The sequence below is a fragment of the Triturus cristatus genome, chromosome 4_2, assembly GCF_964204655.1.
Source record: "Triturus cristatus chromosome 4_2, aTriCri1.1, whole genome shotgun sequence".
NCBI classification, from domain to species: Eukaryota; Metazoa; Chordata; class Amphibia; order Caudata; family Salamandridae; genus Triturus; species Triturus cristatus.
In genome coordinates, this window is record NC_140586.1 from 369,497,601 (window position 1) to 369,521,615 (window position 24,015).

Genomic DNA, 24,015 nt, shown 5'->3' on the forward strand with positions numbered 1-24,015 from the left:
CGTGCCTTTTCGGGTGAGAGAGTTCGCTCACCGGCGTTTGTTCTTCCTTTCTTATAGATAGTCATCTGCCATGAGTTTTGAACTACGATTTTATTTGCTTGTAATGGCTTATGTTTTGTTTTAATGACATTCTAAGGTGTTTGACAAGTGTGTGTAAGGGGAGGTGTACTTCAGTTTCATCTTATTTAGTACACCAGGTAATCTGTTATTTACACTGTGTTTTGTTCTATCTTTACTCATATTTTAATTGAGTTGTTGCATATGTGGTATGCATTTAGTGTGAGCTTTATTTGCTAGTTATCTTCAGGGCACTATGCTTAGATGTTTCCTTTAGGGTAGTTGTGTATTAGAGCTGGTCTCTATATACTTGTTTTTATCTTTCGGTGTGGGTGGTGCGCACACCCTTTACACTGATTTCACCTTTTACAGCATGTGTGCCTAATTTTTGTGAAGATTGTTTGCCTAGTAGTGTGGGTCGTTTACCCATTTTACACTTGCATTACCCGTATAATTTCTAGCGGTGTGGGTTACTTTTCCTTTACACTGATTTCACCTTTTACAGCATGTGTGCCTAATTTTTGTGAAGATTGTTTGCCTAGTAGTGTGGGTCGTTTACCCATTTTACACTTGCATTACCTGTATAATTTCTAGCGGTGTGGGTTACTTTTCCTTTACACCTATATTTTTGTTTTGTTTTCCCTGCATACTTGTGTAGTTGGTGGTTTAGCCAAGTATTGTAACTTGTTGTGCGCAATGGGCAGTGTACCCTTTTCTTAAATTTTTAATGCGCATTGGGCTGTGTTTCCCATACATTATATATTTTGGAGCGCAATGGGCAGTGTATCCTTTTCTAAAATTTATGGTGCGCAATGGGCCGTGTTCCCTATATATTATATATATTTTGTCTGTTTTTTTGGTGCGCAATGGGCAGTGTACCCTATAATTGTTTATTTTGTATGCATTTAAGTAAATGCATTGAGTTTTCCATAGTGTTCCTTATATGGTTGTGGCGTGTAGAACAGTGTGATTGGTTTGGAATTTACACTCCGCGGGTGTCCTCCATTCTCCAAGTCCTACACTTTGTCCTCTTTAGTGCGTGGTGTGTTGAAGTGGGTGACTAGTTGGGTTATATTCTTTATTGGTATCAACTCTTCTCCCAACCTTGCACAGTATTTCCATGCTAAAATTGAATTTAATATAGTGGTTTAGAGGATAGCCTTCATTTCTGGATTCTGCTTCTTTATGTTTCCAAGGGAAGGGGATGTGCTATGTTATGTTCGTATTTTCTCATTTGCACTCTTTTCCTTGCTGTATACTTTCACTCACTTTTCCATTCTCTGTTCTTTTGCAATACGTACCTATTTTCTTGCAGCTTCAATGTTCTTCCTCATCTTGCATCCTTTCTTCACCTAAAATATTCTTTTGGTTGCAATGTTTCAACAAGCCCTCTGCATATGGGTGCTACCCTCTTAAAAGCTTGTTCTGTTTTTTAGTTCGTTGATTTCTCAAGGGAAGAGGATATGTTGTACTTACACTTCCTGCTGCTCAGCCAGTATGCATGAGTATGTGTGTATGGAATGTTGGAATGCGTGATGACTGTGTAGAATGTTGGTGTGCCTGGTGGACTGGAGGAATGACAGTTGGAGGAGTAGGCTGAGCAGCAAAGATGCAGCTCCTGGTGGGATCTTGAATTAGCCTGCTTAACATATTTACTTGGCATCTTGAGATCTTGAACTAACTTGTAACTTACCAATAAACATCTACTTGAACTTACCTCGTGACTACAATCCATCTTTTCTACAAATACCACTCAGATAAAATGAACATTCAATTATCTCTCCTCAATTTTCTGGTGGTCCACGTCTCAAATATCGACAACAAACTGACAGAGATGAGCAATTTCATCAAGAGAGTACAAGACGACACCCAAATTGTTAATTCGAGCTGCTCTTGCCTCGCTATCATAGATAAACTTTTAACCTTACCGGCACTTATGGGGGAGCTCCTCATCGATTTAAAAGAGACAATAAAAAGCTGCAGGTCCAACAAATATCACAACTCAAGTCGACATTATGGAGAAATACGACCTAGCAACAACATCACAGCAGCACCCAGCGCGAGGAGCCTCCCGTTACCCTGACAAAATTTAAGGGGCCCCATAGATAAATCAACTTGACAACAAGCCTGACATTCATGGGGAAAAGGGGGCTGAATATCACCTCGTAAAAGGGGCTCAAATCACTCAAGAGGTGTGACTGGGATTGGACCCTGCCCGTAATGAGCTCACATATTTTCAACAACAAATAATGCTGGCACAAGAAGGGATCACTGACCATGATACACTAGGACAAGTCCAGGGCACTGAGGTGATGGATACAATAAGGTCTGGGCAGAAAAATCGCCGGAAACAGAAGAGAAAGGGGAGAAACAAGTTAATTACCATCAAGAACGCTCCCATTAAATCATACTTCCTGGCATCCAGTCCAATCGAATAGACAGCCCCACCCTGAAGATTTCTACCACTCAAGGATGTGGCATGAATGAGGAGCACACACTGAAACCAAGTACGGAGGAAACACAATCATCCCAGACCATGATCTCCTCAGCTACTCAGACAAACCATATGTGTAACGAGAATGCAAGGAGCTCCAACTCAAGCATCAGGCTGGACAACCAGCCAACGGCTACTAGAGGAACCTCTGCCTTAACTCATATAGCAAATGCTTCAGTTTGGCTGAGGGCCAACAAATCAACATTTATGGCTCTGACAAACTCTGGGATTAATGAGGAGCTGCAAGCCCCAGGGGTCCGTTACAGCAACTCACGACAGGAGGAATCAAAGATAATTCTGTTTATCTCGGAATATGAATCCAAAGGGAGAGGGGACATCTTGAATAGAGGAAATATTCTGCAACAATTAACCAGCATTAGTAACCTAAAATTGCCTCAAGCGACCTGGTGTCCGTAGAATTTGTATGTCAAAAATATCTGGCAAACCAAGAAATATCCAAAACAACCTGGGCCACACAGGACATAGCAGAGAGAATAATGAGGGAAGAACAACAACTGAACGCCTGGGGGATCAGATTGAAACACCAGAAAGAACCAGGTTACTCAGAGCCTCTGTTATATGAGTTGCAGTCATATGATGGCCATAAGCCGGGGAACATGGGCTCCACAAGGCAAACTTACTCAGTACTCAAAGAAGCTTGCAGTGCAGAATCAAACATCTGGAATCCTATGCTAGCGGATGAGAATAAGATGTCAAACAACAACTGGACCTGGATATCACGAACCATCAATTCCCGACCAAGGAATACCTGACAGGGCAGGAAGTCAGTTAACAAAGCGCATCAATTAAAGCTTTGCTCATGGAACATCAACAGACTAGGGTCCAAAGCCATGGATAAAGAACTTTTGCTCTATTTCCAAGATTTTGATCTCATCTTACAGCAAGAGACCTGGCTGGTTGAGCCGCTGCAAATGCAAGGATATAAGTCCTATCACCTTCCGGCCTGCAAGGAAGCCAAGTTCGGTCATCCAAAGGGTGGTCTCGCAATCTTCACCTCCATCAAAACGATAACTACAGCTAAGGAACTACTTAATAGGGCAACAACAACTAATGGCATACAAGCAATTAAGCTGGAACTAACAGGTCTCGCCGACAACCAGCAGTTAATACTTGTCAACATCTACCTCCACCCATGGGATAAAAAGGCCAGTGTCAAATTGCTGGTTTCTGATTTATCAAGACTACTTGAAGAATACGCCACCTTGAATCTTATAGTATCAGGAGACTTTAATATGCTACTAACAGGGTCATATGAAAGGACTAAATAGTGGAAGAACAGCTTCGGGTCTGGGGGATTCCACATCAGGAAGCAAGTAATTGGGGCAAGGAAATCAGCTCAGCAAAGGAGCTCCTCAGGGATCTGGAAAACTTGAACCTGGTTGCGCTGAACGGGCGTTTCCAGTGAGATTGCCCACCGGTAGCTACGTTTCACAGCGCACTTGCAAATACAACAATCGACCACACTTTCACGTCATACTCCCTGTTTAACAAAATAGTTGACTTTAGGATATGAAGTTTAGACCAGAGTAACCATCTACCACAAGAGATTACTCTGGACGCTTATGGCACTGCATCCACTGAGCAACCAGTCCGCTTAGGCTCGGTGTTCACGACCAACCTAAGAAGAATTAAATGCAAAATTTCTAAATTGGAGAACTTCCTCCTCGAGGCAAAAAATCTGTGGGAGGAAAAAAAGAAGGAGAACAAGAATGTGATTTTCAGTTGGGCTAATTTTACTGAAAATCTTGGCACACTACACACAAAAGAAGAAGGGAGGGACGTAACTAGAGCAGTTGTGTCCCGACTAAGGTCTTAGTCCACACCATTGAGCAGGCAATACTATCTTCTAAGAGGAGCAATTAAAGCAACTAAAGCAATTAAAGTAAGGAATAAACAGAGCAATACGAAAACTCCACCGGGCAGGGGCAGACGTCACTCTTCAAGCCAAGCTAAGATCACTAAAAACTAGCAAGAAAAAATGTATCGGGGAAGCAAGCCGCAAAGCCACATAAACAGCATGGGCCACAATTCTACACGATGCGAAAGCCAAAAACAGCTCCAAGTTTTGGCACACAGTGAAAAGATATAGGAGAGTAGGATATACACTTATGTTGCCATTACTTTTTTTCTGATGTTAACACTGGTTTCTGGCTATAGTCTGGCTGAGACCCTGATAATCAGAGCCCCAGCCTCTCTGTTCTGTCTAAACAACTTGGAGTGCATATTAGATGCACTAGTGATTGGATATTGTGGTACCTTATGGGCCCCTAGTATATGGTACCTTAGGTACCAAGGGCATAGGTACTTCACAGGCCTACCAGGGGCTGAAGCATGTATTATGCCACCCCTGGGAAGCAGACTAAATCTGACACCACAGGCCTGCTTCTGCAGCCTGGGTGTGGTAGTGTTAGCACTCCTCACTGAGATACAGGTTCCCTATATCTCACCTTACACACACATATAAACCTATCAGTCACCCCTAAGGCAGGCCCTATCAATCCTGAGGGCAGGGTGCTTGGTTTCCATGTGAGGGGGTGCCTCGCCTGAGCAGGGCCCCTCTGCAGCTCTCAGAGTCCATTCTCTGTGGCTGTTTGTGGATGCGGTTAAACCATATACTCTTAAGTGCATTATAACCTCGCGGTAAATGCTAACTCTGGGATGGGTGCATCAAAACATGTTGTGTTTTGTGTCAAACGCTTTGGAATCATACCCCCACACCAGTAACTGGTGTGGGAGTATGATCCCACCCTTCTAGAGGGATAGACATGTACCTACTGTGGAAACAAGGCAGAATCCTGAATGAGCCCTGGCATCACAAAATGGATGCCACCAGCACAGACACTGGGCTGCCCTCCTGCTGCTGACCGAAACTCACAGTGGAGGAGGCCCAACAATAGGCCTCCTGTCACAGGGAGGTGTCACCACCTTCCAGACAGGATTTAGTGTATTGGGGCTGGGTGGGTGCACTCCTAGAGTGCTTTGAAGTCCTGCACTGGGGGAGCAGTAGGCTCCTCTGTGCATATGCCAGCTCAAACTGGTTCAGGGGCTACCTGCCCCTGCTCTGGCGCGAAACTGGACAAAGGGAAGTCGGTGTAACCACCCACTCCCCTGACCCTCCCATAGGAGTGGTCATAGAGATAGTCCCTCCCTTTCTTTTAGTATAAGATAGAGAACCCTTGCCATTGCAAACTAGATATCCCTGGATGATGCTCTGAAGAAGAATCCTGGACCTTCGACGTTCCACTACCTTTGGAAGACTGAAGTATCTCCCTTGGAGTCGAGGAGTGACTCCCCTGCTTTGCAGGCACCAAAACTTTGAATCAACAGTCGCAAACTTTTCCGCTCCCGCCGGAGTCCGAAGTCCCTGCAGCCCCGGAAGTGGATTTCCTGACTTCTTGACGGCCATCGTGAGTCCCCAGCAGAGCTGAGGCGAGTGGACCCCACGAGTGATGAGGAACAGCAATACCCGGGTACCCTGCACTATTTTCGACTGCAATCCCTTCACGACATTCTACGAACTTGTGCATTGGACCACGTATGGTCCAAGCCTCCAGCAGAATTTCCACCGATGATTAGAGGCCTACCTCATCCCGAGTGACCGTGGGCTCCTGTGAAGTGAATCCTCACAAGGCGTCATCGATATCCCTTGCCCGTTGCCTTGTGGGTCCTCTGAAGACTTTTCTATCAAACCAAAGGGCTCTCCTGGTTGCTCCATGCCTGCCCTGACTTATCCTTGCTGGGTGAGTCCCTCAGACCTTGATGGTCTGCACCGCTGACTTTCATCACTTTCCACGAGACTTGCTGTAGCCAAGGCTTGTTGGCTCCAATCTGGTTGCCAACATCTCAGTAAGCTTCAAACTTTGTGGGACACTCCGAATCCAGCTCCTGGTTGTCATCGACGCCTCCTGGACCTCGTGGCTGAAGAGTCAAGACACCCGTGATCACCTGAAATCACCCGACGACTGTGGGCATCCATCTTCTTGGGCCCGGGTCACTGGCAAGTGAGTTTGAACACTGTCTCCTCTGCTTTCAGGTCTTCTTTCTTCTGAATCCATCCTTGGATTCCACCGGACACTTCTCCTGTCTTCACAAGCAGCAAGTCTTCTTTGGCTCCCATTGAAAACAACGCCGCGACCCGACACCAAAAGACACCTATGCACCCAGCTTCCCTGGGTGAGGCGTCTCCCGTGAGTCCTTTACTTACCTGCCTTGGGTGGATTAGTGAGGCCCCAGTGCTTCTGAAGACCTTAGGCCTTCTCCCTTCTCAAGTCGTTCTTCTTATACGTCTTTTTTAGTATATGGTCTGGTACGCCCCTAGGGCCCTAGCCATATAAGTGCTTAATTTGTTGTGAAACATTGATTTGTGCATATGTTCCTGACTTCTAATCTCATAAAGAGATTAGTAGAGTGTGTCAAGAAATAAATACATATATATTTTAGATATATATACCTGTGTGGTGTCCTTTCATTTGGTAATTCAAAAGATTATAAGGTAAAACAAGCTGCTTTACATTCCTCAGAGACTTAACCTGAAGGCTGCTCTCCAGAGCTACCACTAGGATAGCTTTCTTTAAAAGGTTGTCTTAAACCTATCTACCATAAGAGTCGAATTGGACTGGTGCAAGGTGGCCACTATAACTAGTGACCAGCATATGCCAGGCCAACTTCTCACAAGAGACTACAGAACACAAGGGCTCTAGGAATAAATTCTCACATCACCAAAGAGGAATGTTTAAGTACCTTTGGGATCACTTTAATAGTGGGCAAACAAAAACACACAGGAAGCCCTGGAGTACAGCAGGGCCGGCTTAGGCCCACCAAAGCAAGACGAAGAGGCCAACCACGGAGTAAGGCCAAAACAAATCAAGAGTGGAATCACCAATGTGAAAAGTTGGCCTGGTATATGTTGTCCACTAGTTATAGTGGGCACCTTGCACCCGTACAAACAACCCCTTATTGATGATAGGTTAAAGACAACCTTTATTGAAAGCTATCCTAGTGGTAGCTATGGAGAGCAGCCTTCAGGCTCAGTCTTGAAGGAATATAAAGCAGCTTGTTTTACCAGTCTATAATCTCTTGAATGGCTAAATGGAAGACAACCACACCAGGTATATATATAAAATATATGTATTTATTTCTAAACACACCCTACTAGTCTCTTTATGAGGCTAGAGGTCCAAACACATAAGTTACACTTCAAATATTAGAGTAAAACAGCACAAATACACATCAGGCCCTAGGGGCAAGCCAAACCATTTACTAAAATAGTGGTATAAAAACCATGACTTAACTAGACACAAGGCCTAGAGCCTGTAGAATCGCTGGGACCCCAAGGAACCACTCAAGGTAGTGACACAGGGGACCCAAGGGCGCCGTGTGCAGTGTGAGAACACAGCCGTGAGCTCCTGTTAGCTTCTGTGGGGAAAGTCATGGTTAGATTTTTAAAGATTAGGGACACTTAGAGGTCAGCTAGGACCAAACCCTTTTGGACTTAGGAAGTTCTAGGGTCAACACCCATAGGAGCACCGGAGTACTCGAGTTACCTCACCCAGGGGAGCTCGGTGCATAGGTGTCAAATGGAGTCGGGTCGCGTCGTCGTTTTCAATGGGAGCTGGCGAAGAAGTGCTGCTGCCGGGAAGATGTGAAGTGTCCGAAGAGATCCAAGCCTGCATCAAAGTCAAGAAGAACCTGAAAGCAGAGGGGACAGAGTCGGGGTCACTAGCCAGTGACCAGGGGTACGATAAGCGAATGCCCACCGATGTCGGGTGATTTCAGGTGAAGGAGGTGAAGCTTGACTCTTCAGCCACGAGGACCAGGAGGTGTCGAGGATGACTAGGAGCTGGATTCGAGCTATCCCACGAAGGATGTCTCGTGCCGCAGCGTTGGTGCCCGGATTGGACAAAACAAGCCTTGGCAAGAGCAAACCCATGCAGAAAGGAGAAAGATGCTTCAGTGCAGACCAGCAAGGTCTGAGGGACTCACCACGTGGTGAGGAGTCAGGGCACATCTGGAGCAACCAGGGAATCCCAAGGAAAAACAAAGTTGCCTTCACAGGGACCCACCAGTCGACGGACCAGGGATAGCGATGGAGCCGCGAGCGGAAACGCAAGAAGCGGTCTCACGGAACACTCGTGGAGTGTAGGCCCACAATCTTAGGTGGAGATACTGCTCGAGGTGGGGGCTACAAGTAACCCAAAGCACGACTTCAAGAGACATCGGGAATTTAATGCACTTGCAAATCTGCACGGTGACCACCAGTTCCGGTTCCACGTTACTCAAGAGGGCTGCGGGTCTCAGATTTGCTGGGGACTCAGGACGGCCTGTGAGAAGTCTGGAAATCCTCTTCCTGGGCTGCAGATGCTTCGGAGTCTGGCAGGAGTTTCAGAGATGCAGACCAGCAAAATGCTTTGTTGCTGCCTGCGAAGCAGGGGAGTCACTCCTTGACACAAAGGGAGATGTCTTCAGTCCGCTAGTCTTGAGTAGAGCGTCGAAGTTCCAGGATTCAGTTGCAGAGTTTCATCCAGGGATATCTAAAGTCCTGTTGCCAGGGGTTCCTTACTTATACCTAAGAAAGGGGTTGGACTAAATCAAGGGACCCACTTACGGGAGGGTTTGGAAAGAGGGATGGCAACACCCATTTCCTTTGTGCAGTTTCACGCCAGAGCAGGGGCTGGTAGCCCCTGAACCGATTTGAACTGGACTGTGCACAGGGACACCAAATGTGCCCCCAGTGCAGGACTTCAAAGCACTCTGAGAGTGCTCCCACCCAGCCCCAATACACATCAGCCTGTCTGGGAGGTGGTTACATCTCTCTGTGACAGGAAACCTATTGTCCAGGCCTCCCATTCCGGAGTTTCGGTCAGCAGCAAGAAGCCAGACCCGTGTCTGTGGCTGCAGCATCCATTTTGTGATGACAGTTTTTTTTTAAGTTGGTACCGGGTATACCAGTGCTGTCATGTCTCTCCCTCTAGAAGGGTGGGATCCAACACCCACACCAGTTACTGGTGTTTTGGTATGATTCCAAGGTGTTTGACACCAAACGCAACATGTTTCCGTGCAGCCAGTCCAAAGTTAGCATATGGTCAGGCTGTACCACTGACAACCCCGAAGGATAGATTCTGAAGGCTGCAGAGGGACTCAGCTCATGCCTGGGCACCCTCTCACATATAACCAAGCACCCTGCCTTCAGGATTGATAAGGCCTGCCATAGGGGTGACTGATAGGTTTCTATGTGCAGTGATAGGTGAGGTATAGTGACTCTATACCTCAGTAAGGGGTGCATGCACCACCTTACCCAGGCTGCAATAGCAGACCTGTGGTGTCATTTTGGAGGGCTTTACAGGGGTGGCATAATACATGCTTCAACCCCTGGTAGGCCTCTGGGGTACCTATGCCCTGGGTACATAGTATACCATATACTAGGGACTCACAAGGGTACCCCAGAATCCAATCTTGAGTGTACCTAAAGTACATGGAATCAATTTATAAGAGAAAGCAGATAGGCTGGGGACCTGAATAGCAGGTTCCCTGCCAAACAAAGTCAAAAACCATCAAAACACCAGAAAAAAACGTGGGGGGTCCATGTAGTTAGATTCCATCTTCCTGCAACCAAGGGCAGAGCTGAGGGTGCACCAGGCCCCAATGACATACCACTGATTCCATACAAGTGAGACTCTGACGATTGGGCATCAGAACTCCTGCCACTCTTCTCGCACATTATGGAAACAGAAAAAATACCAGACTCCTGGAAGGGGTTTATTATCTCTCCGATACACAAGAAAGGTAGCAAAAACATCGCAGAAAACTATAGACTGGTTGCATTAATAGATAATTGATGTCAAATTTTACGCAGGACTGCTGTTGGAAGAACTTACAGAATGGGCATCGGAAACGGCATCAATCCCAATTAATCAATCAGTCTTCCAGAAAAGTATTGGCACATCGACAAACATACTGGCACTATCACTTTTAATCGATTCTACTAAACATGTCAAAAAATCGCTACACGTCTGCTTTATAGACTATTCGGCTGCCTTTGACAGCATCAACAGGAATAAACTCTCGGCAAAACTCTCCAAAATGAAAATTAAGAGTACACTTCTGAACCAGTTGATCTTACTTCACAGTGACACCTGGATACAAATTAAGCTCGGCGCTGAAGAAAATATATCGCGGAGAATCCTGACAGCCAAAGGTCTGAAGCAGAGGTGTGTGCTGGCACCGATTCTGTTCAACTTGTTCTTGGCAGACCTCTCGCCAGAACTGGACAAGTGTTATCACCATGCCCCGAACTTCAGAGGCTTTCCTCTTTCGAACTTACTCTGTGCAGACGATTTGGTTTTGATCAGCCGCACCCCAATCGGTCTACAACACCTGTTAAATATCACGAGCAACTTTTCTAGCAGTAATGGACTACGCATAAACTTGGGCAAAACTAAAGTGATGGTTGTCAACCGGAAAAACAAATCACACTACTTCCAATGGGAGCTGGAAGGGATGAAACTCGATATTGTCAATGAATTCAAATACTTGGGTGTAATTTTAGACAATAAAGGCATGTTCCTTCTGCAAAAAGGCAAAGGAACCCTTATAGCAGTCGCACCAAAAAATTTTAAACAAAAAATAAGCAGCCTGAGTTTCACCCCCTTACTACAAGTCATTCGAGCAAAACTCCTCCCAACTGTCACTTATGGAAGTGAGTGCCGCAGGGAGAGATGCCGACACTCTGGACAGGACGGTAACAAAGGCAATGAGAATCATTTTGAACCTCCCACGGTATACATCACCAGCCCAAATCAGACTAGAGTTTGGCCTACCAAAACAACAGATAGCACGTAAGGGGGCAGACTTGAAATGCTGGCACAAAATAAAAGGAGCAGAGCCAGGGTCATTAACCCCTTCGCTGCTGCGGACATTCCGCTGCAGCGCTGGGGGGGGCAGGGGGGCAGCGCGGTGGGCCTGTGCTCATGACGGAGCCGCTCCGTCATGAGCCACAGTTGAGCTGTGCTCATGACGGAACGGTTCCGTCATGACTCCGCCCATTTGCGTTGTCCCCCCGCACAGGCGGGGAAACAGCGCCGCGCAGGCGGAGCGGCCGCCAACGGGAGTGTCATGACGGAACCGTTCCGTCATGAGCACACGGCAACCGTGGCTCATGACGGAACGGTTCCGTCATGAGCGGGGAAGGGGTTAAACTAATTTTTATGGAATGAACTTCGCCGGAAAAAAGGCAGTGCAGCTTTCACTTACCTAAAAGACTCCATGGACAGCTTGGTCTTAGAAGCTCATTGGGACACAATTGGGGCCCACAAAACCTTCACGGAGCTTGTCAACAAAACAGTAAAAATATTGTCTGCTCTTGAGGACAAAGTCTCCCTCTTGGGAAGGTCCCAAGGACGGTTTAATAAAACTGCGTGAAGGTAGATGGTAGAAGGTAGGTTGGTCATCCAGAGCTACAACAGCTACTCCCCACAACCCTATCTGGGCACTGGGTTTACCAGGGCCAAAAAAGAAAACATTTTGCACTTAAGGATGGGCATCCTACCAACACTGTCGCATTTACCACCATGGAAACGGCCACAATCTATAACATTGTGCAGACAGTGTGCCGAGGTAAAGGAAGACCTTCTACACATTCTGTGCACATGCAAATGTTTAGATAGGGAAAGAAGATCTATACTAAAGCCTGCCTTCAACAGATTATGGATAAGAACATGTAGACAGGCAGTTAAGGCCTGTTTTGAAGGAGAGGACATCCGGCTGGCCTGCTGTCTGGTTTGTTTCTTGGATGTGGCCGGAACAAAACTAAGGACGGCGGAGAAGGAATATAACATCAAACTATAAAGGACAGCAATCTGTAACCTCTTGAGCATCTCTAAAAGACCATAGTGACCTCATTAATAATGTTTTTTTCTATAAAAGAAAACCACTTATATGGAGGATATACAGATTTTAATAGTGTTTTAACTGGAAAAGTATTACATGATTTTTAGTATTTTAAACTGACGGCCATAAGTTCTCATTCTCCTCCCCCCACAATAAACTTGACTTAAAACAAATTATTCTCAAGGGAAGAACAATGATACCAGAGATTGTTCTCATAGGTATACAGAACTGCTATAAGTGACTTGTTCTGATAGGACTGGAGAGAAGATAATGAATAGACAGCCTCAGCATCTTATGTGAAGAGCTAATGATGTGATAATAATGTGTGTTTTAACCAGTTATATACATATTTCTCTTTTTATTTTTAACGATCTTTTTTTATGCAAAGGTTTTTATTAACTAAGCATATAATAAATACATGACTTACTTACACTAAGAAGTACAGGCAGTGGGTGTCCATCGATGGCCAAAGGGTTGAGGCTCTGAGAGACACCGGAGCCAGTGTGACAGCTGTCAGTTGTCGGCTAGTGTCTGAAGAGCAGGTAATCCCCAATGCATTTTACCCAGTTGTTGCCGCTGACAACACAGAGAGCCACTGCAAGGTGGCTCAGGTTCCCTTTGAGTGGGGGATCTCAGGGACTCTTCAAGTAGCTGTGAGGCCAGCCATGCCTGTTGATTGTCTGTTGGGTAACGAGTTGGAGAGCTCCCCTTGGGCTAAGGTGGAGCGAAGTGCTCATTTAGAGATGTTGGGTTTGCCTGAGTGGGGATGCGTGAATACTCGGTCCACGGCAGCCAGTAAGGGTGTTCAAGAGGACCTGGAGCCTGAAAGAGTGGGCCAGGTACCTGCCTTAAGGAGAAGAGGCCGTGGCGCGGGAAACCCGCCCCCACAGTTCCCACGGTCCTGGAGGAGGCAGACCTTGAGGGGGATGTCCTGGAACCGACAGGGTAACAGGTAGCTGAACTGGGGGACCTGCCTGAGCTGACCCATTGGCAGCAGGAAAGAGGACCCTCCAGGGAAGAGTTCTGCGAGGAGCAGAGGAAGTGCCCTTCTCTTGTGGGTTTGCAGCAGCAGGCTACAAACCAGGCAGCAGGTGATCAGTCTGGATCACATTGGATCTACTGGGAGAATGGTCTCCTGTATAGTGAGCCTAAGGTTGCTGAGCCTGGGTCAGCCCATGTGCTGGTGGTACCCCAGCGCTTCAGAGACTTCCTACTGGGGCTGGCTCATGATGTGCCTTTAGCAGGACATTTGGGGCAGGACAAGACCTTTGAAAGGTTTTTACCCACTTTTATTGGTCCCAAATGTGCAAGAGTTCAGGCACTCATTGCAGGACCTGTCAGACTTGCCAGGCAAGTGGAAATAGTGGGAGGAAGCACAAGGCACCTCTCCAGCCATTCCCTGTGGTCAGAACACCCTTTGAAAGGGTGGACATTGACATTGTGGGGCCTCTGGATCCCAACACAGCCATGGGCAACAGGTTCATCCTGGTCTTGGTAGACCATGCCACCCAGTACCCCAAAGCCATCCCTCTCAGCACTGTGACGGCCCTCGTGGTGGGATGTGCACTGATGGGGATTTTCTCCCACGTGGGGTTCCCCAGAGAGGTGGTGTTAGACCGTGGTGCAAACTTAATTTCCAAGTATATGGAGTCCCTGTGGCAGGAGTGCGGTGTAACGTACAAATTCACCACTCCTTACCACCCCCAAGGTAATGGGCTGGTTGAGAGATTCAACCTGACCCTCAAAGGCATGATTATGGGTCTTGAGGAACCTATGAGGTGTAAGTGGGACGTTCTTTTACAATGCCTTCTCTTTGCTTACCGTGAGGTGCCACCGAAGTCCCTAGGGTTCAGCCCCTTTGAACTTCTCTATGGTCACCCAGCAAGAGGACCTCTGAGTTTGGTTAAGGAAGGCTCATCAGGATGTATATGGCTACATGCTGGCCTTCAGGAACCAGACTAGGTGATTCACACAACTCGCTCAGGCGAATCTGGAAGCCAGCCAGGAGGAGAAGAAGCAGTGGTACGACCAAAATTCCACTCTGGTTGAGCTTCAGCCTGGTCAGAAAGTGTGGGTCATGGCCGCAGTGGAGCCCTTTGCAATTCAAGATAAGTGGACCAGACCATTTGAGGTGGTGGAGCGCAAGAGTGATGTCACCTACTTTGTGGACTTGCAGTCTCCAAGGAACCCTTTGCGGGTACTACATGTCAACCGCCTGAAGACCCACTTAGAGAGGTCCGAAGCGGGCATGCTCCTAGCAACAGATGCTGGAATGGAGGAGGAAACTGAGCCTCCTCCTGACCTCCTGTCTGCAACAGGGCAAGATGGGTCAGTGGACGGTGTAAACCTCTCTTTCACCCTGACCACTGAGCAGCAGAATGACTGTCACCAGTTGTTGGGACAGTTTTCTGATCCATTCTCCCTGATTCCCAGTGTCACTGATTGGTGTGTCCATGATGTAGACACTGGGGACAGTCCTCCTGTTAAGCACAAAACTTACAGAGTGACTGACAGGGTGAGAGCTTGCATCAAGGAGGATGTCTCCAAGATGCTTGTGTTGGGGGTGATTGAGTCCTCTAACAGTCCTTGGGCCAGCCCAGTGGTCTTGGTCCCAAAGGCTGCCACACCGGGTGTCATGCCAGAACTTCTGTTCTGTGTGGACTACCGAGGGCTCAATTCAGTCACCAGGACTGACTCGCATCCCATCCCCAGAGCTGATGAGCTCATTGATCGGTTAGGGGCTGCCCGGTACCTCAGCACATTTGACTTAACGTCTGGGTAATGGTAGATCGCCTTGACTGATGGGGCAACAGAGAGGTCAGCATTATCCACACCAGATGGGCACTACCAGTTCTGGGTTATGCCCTTTGGGATGAAGAATGCCCCTGCCACCTTTCAGAGGTTGGTCAACCAAGTGTTGGCTGGAGTGGAAGAGTTCAGTGCCGCCTACCTGAATGACATTGCAGTGTTTAGCGCCAGTTGGGAAAAACATCTGCCCCACCTCTGGGAAGTGTGGATGGAGCTGCGGAGAGCAGGCCTCACGATCAAGGCGAGTAGGTGCCAGATCGGGCAGGGTTCCATGGTGTACTTGGGACACCAGGTGAGGAGCGGCCAGGTGGCGCCCCCAACAGCCAAACATTGAGACCATCCTGGCTTGGGAACCCCCAAGACCCATACAGAGGGGAGAGCCTTTTTAGGATTCACTGGGTATTACAGGAGGTTTCTCAAGGGGTATGGTAGTATTGTTGCCCCTTGACAGAGCTGACTTCCAGGAAGCAGCCCAAGAAAGTGATCGTGACTGACACCTGTCAGAAAGCTTTTGATGCCCTGAAGACTACCATGTGCACGGCGCCCGTGCTCCTGGTGCCCAACTTCTCAAAAGAGTTTGTTGTCCAAACAAACACTTCAGAGCATGGTGTGGGGGCTGTTTTGTCACAGATGAATAAGGAGGGCGTAGACCAACCTGTAGCCTTCATTAGTAGGAGGTTACTTCCACGGACACAGAGGTGGAGTGCAATTGAACGTGAGGCATTTGCTGTGGTCTGGGCACTGAAGAAGTTGAGACCATACTTGTTTGGGACTCACTTCCGGGTTCAGACAGACCACAGGCAATTCAGATGGTTGATGCAGATGAGGGGTGAGAATCCAATGCTGTTGAGGTGGTCCATTTCCCTACAGGGAAAGGACTTCACAGTGGAACACTGCCCTGGTACAGAACACGCCAATGCTTATGGTCTGTCCAGTTTTTTCCACCTTAGTGATGAGAACTCCCAAGAGGGAGGGTAGTTCTCCCCACATATCAGGTGGAGGGGACACGTGTTAGACCTGGCACCATTGGTGTGGGACTCCCTTCCATGTTTTGCTGTTGCCTCCTGTGTTTTTGCTATGTGTTGCTGGTTTAGATGCTTTGGGCACTGTGCCACTGCTATTCAGTGCCACAGTACAAGTGCTCCCTATGTTAAATTGATGTATGGATTAGTCACTCCATGATATATTTGGTTTACTTGCCAGACCCTAGTACAGTGCACTGCGTGTGCCCAGGACCTAAATCAAATGAAGCTGGGGGCTTGCAGCACTGGTTGTGCCGCCCAGGGATGCCATTGCAGAGCCTGTGTGCAGTCTGGTACTGCCATGTTGACTTGGCAAGTACACCCACTTGCCAGTCCCTAAACCTTCCCTTTTCTGCATGTTAGTCAACCCTAAGGTAGGCCCAAGGGGAGGGTGCATTTTATGTAAGAGGTAGGACATGCCCTGATGTGTGTGGCATGTCCTGATAGTGAATTACAGCCACTTTTGTTTTTCACTGTTGCAAGGCTACCTGCTTCCATAGGCCAGAATGCGCAGTTTGATTATAACACGTTATAATCATAACTGACCCAGGGAACATGGTAGAAAAAAGAATTTAGTATGCCTGAACTCAGAATGATAAAATACATATTTTAGTGAAGTTGGTTTTAACATTCTTTGTTTGAAAATACCACTTTTAGAAAGTAGGTATTTTCTTGCCTAACTATCCAAGCCTGCCTCTGCTAGGTTGTGTATTCCAGTCTGGTTTGTGAGTGATAGGGGCTGAGGGGGCTCCAGGAGACAGGGTGAGTCAGCACAAGGCTGAATAGACCTATTTGCATGAGGAGTGGTGGGAGGAGTAGCACCTGGGCCTGAATAGGGCTGTGCCTGCCTTCCACAATGCTAGTTCCTCGTCCTGTAGTTTGTCTGAGGACCCTGGCCCACACTGACAAAGGAAGAAGTTGTACACTGGCAGGATGCACCCAGAACTGGTTTGGACTAGGTACAGACACTCTCTGCCTTCAGAGAAAAGGGATGTCTGTGTATAAAAAGGGGGACCCAGACCCAGATTACTTCTGGGAATAAAGACAACCTTTTGCTGAGGAGAAGAACCAGAGAAGCTGTAGGAGGAGACTACCCCTGTGCTTTGTGTTTGGAGGGTTGGCCTGCAGTGGTTGCTTCATTGCCAAAGAAAGGAGAAAAGGACTGAGTGTCCTTTCATCATCTTGAAGAAGAATCTCCAAGGGCTTGAACTTTGAGCTTGCCTCCTGCCTGAAGTCTCAGGGATGCAAGACTTCACCACCAGCTCCCCACTGAATTCCCTTTCTGGGAATTGAAGTGCCTGCTGTTGTACTGGGCCTTCTGAGAGACGGCGTGTTGCTGGGAGCTGGATGCGCGACTCAACGACGAGTAGCGCATCACCACCGCAGCAGTTGCCGCTGCATTGCCGAAGAAGCGTGCCGCCGCTGTCGCCATCGCATCACCGAAGCGCGTCGCATTACCGGAGAAGCGTGCTGCAGTCACAGAGGTCCCCGTCGCATCACCTGAGAAGCGTGTCTCAGGGCCTGTCGTGGCTCAGAAGATCACTGAATCAACGCACCGCTGTGAGGCGTGCATGCATCGCATCAACGTTGTCGCATCGTAGCCACGATGCCATTTTGTCGCATCGCAATGGATCGTCGCATCGAGGCGCCATCTTCTCGCATCGTACTGGAGAGCAGTAAGATACCGACGCATCACCTGCCCACACATTAAGGAAGCGAGCATCAACTTCCCTGCTCAGCAGTAAGGAACCGACACATCCACTTCCCTGAGTGTAAGGAACCGCTGCATCACCTTCCCTGCAACCCTTTTGTTTGCCTTGCAAGACTCATCCAAGGTACTTTGAAAGTAAAGTGTCGCATTTACAATCTTAAGTGAACTGAGCTATTTCCTACTATTTTAAAGTCTATTTTTGATTACAGTATTTTGGATTTTTGTCTTTTGGTCTTGTGTTAAGTCTAGAAAAGAATACTTATTTTTCTAAACCTGTGTGGTGCCCATCTGTAGTGTTTTCACTGTATTAATGTATGTGTTCACAAATGCTTTACACACTGCCTCTAAGATAAGCCTGCCTGCTCGAGCCAAGCTACCAAGGAGGTGAGCAGGGGTGATTTTAGGAGTGTAGCCCCTTACCCTGACTAGACGCAAAGGTCCCTATTTGGTCAAAGGTACCTACCTCTGCCAACTAGAGACCCCCAAATCTAACACATTTTATATAAAGCAAAGCTCTAAAGAATGCAAGGGCCCTGGCAGGAAAGGAGATTAAAGAGGCCAGAAGTCATTTGTATGGAGCCTTTTTTCAATATTGTGATAGAACAGGCCATGAAGGGGTTAACAGAAAAAAAGTTTATAATAATATGGTTTCTTCCAATGCCTTTCTTATGGAATACTCAGGTCAACCACATACATTCTTCCTGATAAGGTTTTGGAGGTTGCGATGGTGGAGGTTCAAATAATCCCTCCACAACCAGCGTCTCTTGTCACAGGATGCTTGAGTGTTGCAGACAGTCCAGGGTGCTGAAAAAGAGGTCTCTAGAGACTCAATAAAAATGTTTCCTAACAGATCACTCAATAATGGACCTGATCAATTTTTTTCAGAAAGGAGTGATCCACCCTTCTTCCAGGTATGTCAATTACATTATCTACAATATCTTTCTTGTAAACTAAGAAGACAAAGAGTTTCATTTAGTTGGAGTTTAACCAATCAAAACAGTGTAGACACTCCAAAATGGAGGGAATCCACCAACTGAGGAGACTGGATGGTCAGTCTGAACCAGAATGATACGTATCTCTCACTGCCAATATCTGTCCTATCCTATTGATTATTCTAAGTCAAGTGGTAGGACAAGATATTTTCCATTCACCACCCTAACTGCCAGGCTTGTGTGAGCTCTAAGGTGTTTCACCAAGCGAATGAGACCTGTAGTTGAATTCCTTTGGGCAAAGGAAACCTGGCAATTTCTTTATTTAGAGGGCATGATCTTTATGACTCAGGAAGTAACTTTGTTATTAGATCAGTTAAGGATGATAATCTCCTTCCTCCAAGATTTAGGGGCCTATTACCCAATCTTTCTTGCAATGCAGGGCAGCAAGCAAAGTTGCTGTGCTGCATTGCGTGAAAAGGAGAAAGCATAAATACTTGATATATGGAAAGATATGGAGCATTTCAACTCTCTCCTTGCATTAATGCACTGTGTGCAGCCTAGAACAAACACAGACACCTTCGTACCATAGTTCAAGGGTGCCTGAGTTACTACCAGAATTGTTTTTGTACAGGAAGGTGCTACTTCCTTTGCAAGCTCTGAAATGCATGCCTTAAAAAATAGTCCATTGTAGCCAAGCATGAGCGACAGGAAGATGTAGGTGCATCAATGTTTGCTGCTGCTAGTGTATGTGAAGAACGTTTAACACCAGGACCCGTCTCAGGGTCTTGCCTTTGACCAGGCCATGAACCCAAACCAAGCGCATGCAGCAAACCCTACCAAAAGCTCCTAACCAGCATTTACTTCCTCTTACATTTTTGTACTTGTGGGATATCAGATACCTCGTTGATGTTTTGGTTTTAGTCTTTCAATGTGCTGCACTATTGCAGTGCCAGTTGCTGCTGCTGTGTAATACTTGAGTGTATCATCTTCTACAATTAGCAAAGACTAGAAATGTTATTCGGTTATCAGTAGAAAGTGCAGAACCTGTGCAGTGCCCTTATCGAGCCAATGGTTACCTTGTGAGCCATGCCAATGCTGCCATACAATTGAAGGACGGCTAGACTGTCAACTGTCTCCCTACATTTACAAAACATTAAAAATAGACATATATCAGGTCTGGCTTTGAATTTGTATCCTAAGAAAACTGAACAACAACAACAATTATATTAATAAGAATAATAAATAATAATTATAATAATAATTATAATAATTATACTACTACTAATAATAATAATAGTAATATTCTTCATTACCCTGAGCTGTCCCTTTAGGGTTTCTAAATTACTCACGGCGGCATCTTGGTGCAGGGGTCCATCCTTCGTCAGTACATGTGATTCTGCCAGATCCATATCCTGATTCAGTTGCATAGCCTCCATCGCACTCATAATTTATTTCTCTTCCTTTTGTCATTGGAAAATAGTAACCTCGATAGTTCTCATAAGACCAGTAGCTTAGTCTTCCGTTTTCTATATCTGGATAATCACAAGCTTTACCTGGGAAAAAAGCAAATCATTTAAGCCTGGCTCCTCATATTAAAATATAACTTCATCATTAATTCTTCCACCTTGGGATGTAGACAAGCAGTGTGCAAGAGAAATCATTACCAAATATCTCTTCTCTTCGGGTTTAACCATTTTACTGAAGATGTATTTTAACCAAAACTCTATGTTCTGGCAGCATTTCGTCAAATTCTGCTCTCAGCTGAGTTGATATCATGCATTGTTTGACTACTACCTGCATCAAAGGAACTCACAAATTACATTTGACCCATTGAAGCCAATCCAGACGTGAACGAGGAATCCTACATCAAGCATGAAGTTAATGTGAATTCCTTCAAAATCTCACTAAAAAAGACAACATCTCTAAAAGATATATGTAACTGTTGACTCGTTATTTTCAGGATCAGTGGTTCAACCTGCAAAGAAAATAAGAATATGCATCTCAAATGAATGGGTAAGATGGCAAAAAATGATCACTACTGTAAAGGTACCAAGGATCAACTTGACAGCACTCAGTCATGCCAAATTCAAAATTCCAATGATAATGAGAAGTTCAGTTAAACATTATATCCAAGTTGTGTGTGCCATATGATGTTGAATTTCCAGAGGCTACCATATCAAAAGTTCATACTTCCATGCATTGCAGAACACAGTACAGTTTAATCATTGTTGTCACCTTTGTCTAGGAGTTCCATAGCTCCTTTGACGACATCACCCATCTTCTCCAGCTTTTAGAAAAGACATGACTTACCTCTCTTGTGATGTATTAATTTTCTTTTTCCATTGAGTTGTTTGCGTAAGATTCAGAAGGGGTAAACTATTGCATTAGTACTGTCATGCATTCTTCATAATTCTGGAACCATGGCTGTTCTTCCATTTAAAAACATTCCAGGAATCAAACGTGTGAGCCAGCAGTGGTGCATGCTAATTTCATGGTGCATTGAAATCAATTTTTTAATTAGCCCTGCACCCTCCCTTAGGTTTCTCATATAATCTGCTTCCTACCAGCACTGCCCCTTCAAGCTGTACTCCTGCACTGCACTGTTCTGCATTATGTAGTTCAGGTTTGCTTGCACAAAACTATCCTTCTTTTCTCATGACATATGTAATATATATACCCCCCTCCACCCTTGGAGTAGAGATGTTTCCCTGCTCATTGCTGACAGAACTTAACAAACTGGCAGAATATACAATCCCACAGAACATTGCTGCGTCACATAAACATCAAGGGAGTAGACAATGATTTAGGACAGTAACAGGATAGGCAAATGCATAAAATACTAAATATTCCTTTAATCCTCATGTCTCCCTACAGTACATCTTCAGTCCTGATACCTTTGTTCTTTTTTTCTGATACCTCATTCACTTTTTCTGTTGTCATTTCTGCATGGTTCACTTCCTAAAGTGATTCCTCAGCCCTAATTCTTCCGCAGCTTCTTCTATCCTACTGCTTTCTTACTGTGCCCCTGGACTGCTACTCCCTCTAACAGCATCACTTCACACCCACCACCACCACTTCTGTAGGCCTCACTTCCATGGTGCATCTATTAATCCTAACAAGTGTCATTCACTTCCTTGAGTTTTCGTGTAGTATTGTCCTCACACTGCAATGTTCAATTAGAACTGCTATTTCCCTACAGTGCTGTGGTAAGCCTGCTTGTTTCCTTCTTTCTTTGTTACAGTGGGAATCAATCTATTCACCTACATCCATCATGTTGCTGTCCATTTACACCAACTGATTTTGGATAGTGGCACTACATTGGGATTCCCTCTCTTCCCTACTCTTATGCCTAATTGCAACACCCAATGAGCCAGATCAGAAAATATTTTTACTGGAGTGTAGGACAGTGGCCCTTTGTGACATGGTCACCCCCACTTTTTGCCTGGCATTCAATGCACTTTTTACAGAAAATCAACTGCTAATTAGGTCCCCAGTGCCAAATCTCTTTCCCTAAACTATACAATTGTTCACCCGATTGGCAATACCTTCAGCACGCACTAAAAGTTCCTAGGAAATGATACCACTGATACCTATGGAATGGGGCACTAAAGAGGATCTCTAAGGTCTGCAGCATGTATTGTGCCACCCTAATGGACCCCTCACGCAACACCAGTAGAACGTCATTGCAAGCTGAGTGTCTTGGTGCAGACAAAAGAAAAAACACAACATGCCACACTTGTGTGTGCAATGTCTGCACTCACTGCATTTAGTATAGGTAAGTCACCCATACAGCAGGCCTTACAAACCGAAGGCAGGGTGCACTATACTACAAGTTTGAACATGAGCAGATATGCCACTGTGATGTTTAATCTGATTCTTAGATATTACAAGTGAACAGGGAGGCCATTTTAAATACATGTGCAGGACACTGGTGAAAACGAGTTCCCCTGCGACATGATGGCTTCACTTAAACTAGAGGTGCTTGCTATCAGACATCTTGTATTAATAAACCCACACTGATTCCAGGGATGGATTTAGTTCATGCACCCACAGGGCACGTTAGAGGTTCCCCCTGAAAACCTTCCGACTACTAGTTACTGGGGTAGACCAGCCTGTCACCATAGAAAAGTTTCTGACCCACTGCAGGTGAGAGCCCCCGCTCTATGAGGGCAGAAACAATGCCTGCTCTGGGCAGAGGTGTTGCCACTCTCCTCCCAAACTACACTTCCCCAGCGCAAATAAGGCTGGAGTTTGGCTTATTGAAACAATCTTTGGCCAGGCATGGCGCCCACATCATCTGCTGGAATAAGATCAGATCATCTGCCCCTAGCACTCTAAACCGGCTCCTATGGCAAGACCTCCAGTAGAGGGACACATCCCCTGCAAGAACCGATCTACAGGACTCTCTGTTAACCACTGGGTTCTATGACCACTGGAACACACAGATCCATCATTTAGCCTTTAAGAATCTGGTCTGGAAATCTATAAAACAACTCTATTTGGTGGAGGACAAAGCCACCTTCTCTGCCAGATTTCACACCTGGATGACTTTGAATACCTATAAAAATGACACTCCTTAAAAATACTTTAACCTGGGATTCCCGAAATCATGAAAAATAAAATTCTTAAGGCATCGCCTTGGGCTGCTCCCGTGCACTCAGAACCTCCCACCATGGCTGCGGGCCAACCATAACTTTTTGCAGCTTGTGCAATAACGGCCAGGAAGATATTGTGCACCTACTCTGTACCTGCAAGGAGATGCTGCAGGAATGTAGACAGCTGCTAAAGACCCCCTTCAATCAGAGGAGATTTCGCTCAAGACAGCAAGCAGTCCTGGTTGCATACTAGCAAGCTTTCTTGCGCTAGCCGAACAAAAAATACCATCAGCCTCCACTCACAGACTTAGAAAGACCACCAGGTGAAGCCCTACCAGGAATTCACAGCTGGTCTACCAGAAATTGCTTTATGCAGGCTCTGACTCTGAGGAGCGCCAGCAGCTTCACACACTGGTGAACCAAGCATATCCCATTTAATCAAGGAAGGGATGTCGCTCCCACTTAGGCTGAGCTGGGAAGGACTCATCGA

General features: G+C 46.2%; 1 protein-coding gene across 1 annotated transcript in view; it reads right to left on the reverse strand.

The window, feature by feature from the left end:
* LOC146833907 (coagulation factor XIII B chain-like) overlaps nt 1-24,015 on the reverse strand; it is a 1,069,530-nt gene that overhangs the window by 880,593 nt on the left and 164,922 nt on the right. Inside the window, exon 2 of the mRNA XM_085601818.1 lies at nt 20,280-20,483. Coding sequence (XP_085457944.1) covers nt 20,280-20,483 — 204 coding nt within the window. The remainder of the gene's footprint in view (nt 1-20,279; nt 20,484-24,015) is intronic.